This window comes from Palaemon carinicauda, chromosome 23 (assembly GCF_036898095.1).
Source record: "Palaemon carinicauda isolate YSFRI2023 chromosome 23, ASM3689809v2, whole genome shotgun sequence".
In the NCBI taxonomy this organism is placed as follows: domain Eukaryota; kingdom Metazoa; phylum Arthropoda; class Malacostraca; order Decapoda; family Palaemonidae; genus Palaemon; species Palaemon carinicauda.
In genome coordinates this window covers 59862511-59870010 of record NC_090747.1, presented here as the reverse complement: position 1 = coordinate 59870010, position 7500 = coordinate 59862511, and the positions used below count along the sequence as shown (strand labels likewise).

General features: G+C 33.5%; 1 protein-coding gene across 1 annotated transcript in view; it reads right to left on the bottom strand.

Moving 5' to 3' along the window:
* Positions 1 to 6105, bottom strand: part of LOC137617114 (uncharacterized) — a 39549-nt gene extending 33444 nt beyond the window's left edge. Inside the window, exon 1 of the mRNA XM_068346955.1 lies at positions 4298 to 6105. Coding sequence (XP_068203056.1) covers positions 4298 to 4340 — 43 coding nt within the window. The 5' untranslated portion in view covers positions 4341 to 6105. The remainder of the gene's footprint in view (positions 1 to 4297) is intronic.
* Positions 6106 to 7500: the final 1395 nt, after the last annotated feature.

Genomic DNA, 7500 nt, shown 5'->3' with positions numbered 1-7500 from the left:
CCAAAAATAATACAATAATAATAAAAGATAAATTCTGTAATTTCAATATAATGGTGTTATTCCATAAGACAGTTTATAAATATCAAAACTTATTTTGATATCTTGATCAATATATTTACTTGTTTACATTAATATATCAGCTGTGCTTCGTAATGTCTATAAACTGATAATATTTAAAGTTTATATATCGAATACTTTTTTAATTATTTCCTGTTTGTCTACACACAGATGCTACTTCAATGTAATTCCTTTTTATAAAACTCATAGGAGTTTTTTTTTTATTGTAGAATTTTAATGTTTTTTTTGTGTGTGTTTTTTCCTATTTTTCATATCATTTGTGTAAATATTTCTGTAAATTGTGAATTTTTCTTCAGAATCTAAAATATTTTTTTTACATTCCTAAATCTTTATTTTGATTTTTTAATAATTTATCAAAGAATACTTTTAATTTCAGCTCAAACTATTTTCATTCCTATTTTGAAAGATGTTTCTGCTCAAAATATATTTTGTATATTTTTAGTTTTTTCATCATATTCATCTATATGGTTCTTTAGATAATGATTTAGTGCTCTGACAAGTATGGACTCTGTTGTGCCATTTTTAATATGCTATGTCTGTGAAAAGTGTTTTATTTGAATAATCTCCAAATAGTTTTTAATAATTCCTAAATTTAGTTTTTCATGAATAAGCTGAAAGTTAGTTTCAACTTTGTTTCTCTTATATAAAGATTATATAACTATTCTTTTACAGTAATTTTGAATCTTTTTATATTTCATTGTTTTTGTCTGTATTGAGTATCTTTTTTTTGGATGATCTCAAAATTATTTTATATTATACACAAATTTTAGTTTTTCATGAATCTGAAATTTAATTTCAACGGTGTTTCTCTTATATATAAGAATGAGATAACAATTTTTGTCAATGAATTTGTGTTAATATATCTTTTGTTTTATTTTTCTTATTTCTAAATCTGTAAATTGCCTTTTCCTCGCTGAATCTCGATCAAATATCTATCTATCGATTGACAGTAGTAGATTGGCGCTTCGGTCTCGATCCGATCGAAGTGATAGATGACTCACCAAAGATACCCCACATAAATTAATGATTAAAGGAAAAGAGAAGATAATCTATTAGTTAAAAATAAAGAGGAGAGGCGAACCAACCCGTGTGCTGCTGGATTTAAATATAAAGAAATTGAATGGACTAGCTCGTTATTTATCAAAAAAAGAAGACATTAAGAGTAACACAGATTACATACGGAAGTACACCATGAACACTTAAGTAGTGGAAAACTATCACGCCAAAAGAACACTGAAAAAATATATATATATATAAGTACTATTGGCTTCACTTACTGCATGCTGCGTAATGTAATCACGATGTTTAACGCATGTTAAGTGGATGTAAAAGGCAGCACAGAAATGTAAAAAAAGAAAAAAAAGAGGAACCGGTAAGTACAAGTGCTTAGAATAATCACGGAGAGATAAATGAAAGAAATAATCAACAACGGATAATCGCAGACAGATGCGATTATCGTCGTGACAAACTTTTTGGGAAAAAAAAAATAAACGAAACGCCTTCTTCCTTTTATCTATGTCACTATAAAACTGCCAACACTTGATTAGATAAAGCATTTGCTCGCTCAAGGATACAAAGCAAATCAAACCAAATGCTTTGAAAATAAAGCATCGATCTAAGTCTAACCTGGAAAAAAAAACTTTAGCCAATATAATTAGTCGAAAAATTTGGATTCTCTTTCGTTTTGATCTTTTCTTCCTTATTTCAACTTTAAAAATTTCTTTCATTGTATGACTCAAATATATATAATATAAACAACATTCTGTATATCTTGTGACTTGTGCTTGTTAATAAACTGAGGTATGATCATGAATTATCTCTTATCCTTAAATGCCTTCAGCCTGCTTATGTTTATCATAATCTTTAGTTTTGTTTATGTATGGCCTTCCTTAGTTTCCCACAGAGCAACAAATGGGGAAAGAAAAAATATTGAGCAACTCAATATCGCATATATAGATATATCTAATGTCTTCAAAGAATGAATGGGCTACATGCACTGTGTCTCAAGTCGTATGTCTTTTGTTCTATGTTAAAATATATGTTGTTTGATATATCTTTCTGGGCTTAGAATTAGTTTTCCCATAGAGTCTTGATATTGAAAACGCTTAATAAAAAAAAAAAAAAGTTTACAGGCACTTGTGTGTCATGTAAGAAATTGCATTTTCTTTCGGATAAAAAAGCATATATTCAAGACCCTTTAAGAACACATAGCCAGACTAGATAGCCCAACAGGGCCTAGTGTGTGATTTAGACAAATGCATTCTTTTAATGTATTAGAAAATTGTTCCTCGATTTCTCTCTTGACTTCGTGTCTAACTAAACGCTGAGTGAGCTTCAATCTCAAAGTTAATATGTTCACGAGTCCTGAGAAATGTCAGGCAGACGATTAGAATCAGTCTCGATATTTTATGTATTGTTTTATTTTATCCTTCATATTTTACGAATTTATTTTATTGATTGTTTTTTACATGTGGTATTTAAAGCACTGTTTTCTATGGTGTACCACATATTCAGTAATTAATGACAATGTTATTTGATATTTGTATTAAATTTCATTATAGCGAACAGATAACTAAAAGTAGATAGTGCCTTTGGAAATGCTGAAAGTAAATTGAACTGAGAAAAAACATTAAATTAACATATTGAGAAGGTTTTAGTATGGTTTGGGAGTTATTAAATTGGGCAGAAAGGGTAGGAAAATCCTTAGTACACAATGACACACTATTTTTCACATTGCAATTGGCTTCAGTTGTCCTAATGAAAGTACATTTTATTTTCGAAACATTGTACAAATTTGTATTTCTTTATAAAGGTTCCTGTGGAAGCAGAGAAATGTATTGGAATTAACATAGGATATCTTCATGTGTAATTGTGATCTGTTGTACATTTAAGAAATAGTCTATGACACAGATAAATGATACGCATATGTTCAAATACAATAAAAAATAAACTTGACTTATAAAATGGTATTTTCCTATGAACAGAAAAACCAAATCTTTGTCGTATATATTTTTTTCTCTTGTTATAAACAATGGAGAAAAATATTTGTCACATGACCTAATTAGACTACTGACTTCATTGACGGACCAAAAGCGAAAATGGACGTAAAATAAGAACCAGACCTAAAATAATAATGGTTATTAATAACAGATTATTATCAAAACATGACAAACCCAGTTGTTGCTCTGTTGTCTCTCTTTCAATTACAGGAGTACCATACGGTGGCAAACTTATTTCTGAGGACACCAATTAATGCATATGGGTCAGCAGCATGTGCAGGAGGTATATTTTCATATTTTTTTTGTGTGGGGGGGAGGGGGGAAATGGAAAAAAGGAACTTGGATGGGTTTTACAAATTGTTAGGAGACACGGGTTTTGTATTTTCTCAATTTAATTTTTTTTGGAGGCAGGAGAAATCATGGAAGAGGAAGCACACATAATATGTACTTGCCATCAACTACAGTAGCATTGCCAACTCTTAAAATAAAAGGAAATAATCAAAACATGAGGCAAACATCCAGGGCTGTGGGTGTTAACTTGGAGCAGGATCTGGTGGTGGAATTTTAGTCAAATTATAGGGAATTGGGAGAACATTACTTGCTTTTTGTTAAAGGGCAGAAAGGGGGTGGGTTGAGGCCCTTGGAGAGCAGCTTTAAAAATAGCCAAAAAGCTGGACGTCAGAGGATTTAAAGGATGTGCTGGATCATAAAAAAATGATGCTGAGGGAAGTTAGCATAAGTATCTACTGGAGTCCGACTACCGAAATGTGTGTCATTTTCTTGAGGTTTTAATCTATTTTGATTTCTTTTGGGGGCCGCTGCACTGGTGAGACACGAGGGTGTTCCCAGATAAATATACCTCTATAACATAGTTGAAGTTACAATAACAAAGAGTCATCGCAGAAGCGAAAACCTCCCAAAGATTCATGTTACTCTGAGTTTGACATAACAATGGGAAAATAACCTGGAATTTTCAGTCTCTTTATTGGCACATCATAAACCATGGTTGCTCTGCTCGCATGATTAGTGTCTACACCTCTTTTGAAAAAAAATATCATTATTTCTATCTTCTACTTTGCTTTATATGTGCCAAATATCAACTAATATACAAAAAAAAAATGCCTCTGCCTTGGAGAGTAGTATTACTATTATACATTTGTCCTCAAAATGTCTGGAATTGAAAAGAAAGGAATGTAAAAGGGATTAATCGTAGAACTAACCTGCCAGTAAGATGGCGAGGAGCAGCGCTACCTGAGGTGTCATGATGACTGGTTTACTCCCCACTATATATACCCGTTGAGAATGATGGCGGATACGCCCTTGCTCCGCTCCTACCAGTTGTAGCTCTCAGGTACCTTCTTCAGGCTGCAAAGATTCTTGTTGCTAGTTGTCCACTGCTGTTACCTCTGCTACTGCTGCTGCTCCTGCTGCTGATTTTGACTGCTGCTACTCCTGATCCTGTGTCCTGGATATTTATTGTGCTTTGTTTTTTGTATTTATGGGAGATTTTCTCTCCCGGGCAAAGGTTTTTTATAGCTGGGGACTTGACGAGATTAGTTAATTTGTGTTATTTCGTCAGAGGACCTATTTTATTATAAAAGAGGACTTTTTTTTTTTTAAATTTGTATTTTTACGAATGCTACGTAAGGACAATCATGGCGGTGGGCGACGGTAAGAGTGGCTGCACGCAGAACGGCCCCTTCGTTGCCGCACTGCCGCCACCACCTTCTTCTTCTTCACCACCTTCGACTCCTCGGCCGCAAAACACCTCATCACCGGCCGACGCCACCTTCTGCCGAAAGCTCCCTCGCCCTTGCTTGACTGCTGGTGGAGGCAAAATCTGTTTGTCCAGAAGCAACTTGGGATTTACTGACGGCCGGTCAGTTTTTCGTCCGGTAACTTGGCAGTTTCCGACAATGGGCCAATTGCTGATTTGGGATCTTGTGTCACTGAAAAGGCATCGAGACTTGCTGCCTCAACTCGAGTGATTCAAATAAATTAGATTTCCCTTTTTGTATCCCAAGTCACAGGAAATGAACCAGACTTGCTATATCAGCTGAAGAAGTTCAAGATAATTCAGTTTCACTTCTTGTCAACCAAGTCACTGGAAATGGACCAGACTTGCTTTCCCAGCTTAAGAGGTTTAAATTAATGCAGTATCACTTCTTGTCAACCAAGTTACTGGAAATGGACCAGACTTGCTGTCCAAGCTGAAGAGGTTCAAGCTAATTCTGTTTCACTTCTTGTAACCCAAGTCACTGATAATGGACCAGATTCATTATCAGGATCTTGAGTCACTTTTATTATATCAAGTTCGGTGATTTTAACTTCCAGCAACTCCAAACTCACAGATATCTGATATATTTCACTTTATATATATATGACACTTAAAATCTGTCTTCTGGATATAGTGTAGGGGACTTTTCAATGAAATAGGATTTAGGTAATTTAGGGGAAACTTTATAAGGTTTATTTATCATTTTGTTAAGGCTACTAGAGTAACCGACAAACTCAATCTCTTCATCCAGATTAGGGTTTCATTCGGGAAGTTTTGAAGGAAGTGTGGAGTCTGTTGATTCATTTCGCTACGTTTTATGTGATATTTATTTATAATTGTTTTTTTTTCTAAGCTTTACTTTTAGATGAACTTTGGATTTCCTTTCTCACTAGAATACAGTTTTTGAAATTACTCTTCAAGCTTATTAAGGGTGATTTTCTAGACTGTGATTTATAATCTTTTGGTAGATCCTTCAGATCTGTTTGTGATCAGTGGAATAGTTTGTTTTAGTTGAGGGCACATTAGTGGCCTTTGAGCCTTCCTATTGAAAACGTTATCACTCCAAAGACTTGAAACTCACAACTCTTATTCGTTGATTATTGTTAATTTCTGGTTTTATTTTCCCTCTCTTTTAATAATTTGATGATATATGTATTTGAATTGCTTAATCTTTCCACCTTTATTTATATTTTCTTCTCAGGGGACGAACCATATTTCCTTGCACTGAATTGAAGTCTAGGGATGTCCTCTTGAGATTGGAAAGAAAAAGAACAAAATATTAAACATCTCTCTCTCTCTCTCTCTCTCTCTCTCTCTCTCTCTCTCTCTTTACAACTACTGAACAGCAACATGAAACCGAGTAAAACACAGCAGGCAATCAAATATTTCTTTATGGTTACACTTAGCACGCTGAGCGTGACTAATATATATATATGTAATATATATATATATATAATATACATATATATACATGTGTATGTATATATATATATATATATAAACATATATATGTATATATATACATATGTACAGTATATATATATATATATATACATATATATACATAATATATATATATATATATATGCATATATATATAACCAGACACTTCCTCTTTATCATACATGGAAGATATTTTCCCACCACAATTATGTTAGCGAATATAGAAACACATACATTTCAAAACGTAAAATACTCCACAGTCAATGTAGATTGTGTCTTCAAAAAACACGTCCTTCAAACTGATATAGGCTAAAATTCAATCGAGATGAATGCATTATTGCGTAGGTTTCTCCTGTAAATATTAGGACAAGCCGGAACTCCGTGTCAAAAGAAGCAGGCCGTGGAATACCCCCCGCAGGTGGAAGTTGCATATGAGAAGTAAATTGCTCCGCGTAACGATCTCCTTGCATCAGTGGAGAGCCAAGGGAGGACGTGAGCTGAATTCGAATGAGTGTTTGCAGAAGCTTCCTTTCAGTCGAGAGGAATAATTTCGGCGGGCAAAGGAATGTTTATGCGGTGTCCTGCTTTTACGGAAGGTTGTTATAAAAGTCGAAATGATTATGTTGTATGGTTTGCTTAGGTCTGGAAAGATTAATATTGAGGGTAATATAGATTTAATATGCTTTTCTCAGTGGTAGAAGGATTTTTTTTTCTGTAGTCAAATGAGAGTTTACTATGTGCTGTAGTCAAATGTATGGTTATCTCGTTTTCTCCTGAGCAATAAAAACAATTTTCATTGATAAAAAGAAAATTTATGTTATTTTCTGAGTTCAAGGAGTGATACTATGAAAATTGAAATCCCATTTTAATGTGTGTTCAGATAACACAGAACCCACAAGTAGTCATGTTGAACGTCTATTGTTTACTCAGATAAACAAAGAACTCCGCGGTAGTCAGTTGAACGTCCAAAGTATCGCATATGCAGGTGAAAGTTGATTTTGAAATAAATGTGTTTGTTTACGTTAAACCGAATTGGAATAAATATTTAGACTATTATATTTTGGACAAGATTGGAATATTCTATGGCTATTGAATTCTTAATTCTGTTTACTTTTGTTTCCTTTGCTTGAAAATGTACGTTGCAAATATCGTGAAATAATTCTACTATCTCCCAGACCCAGATATGATACCATTGAAGACAAA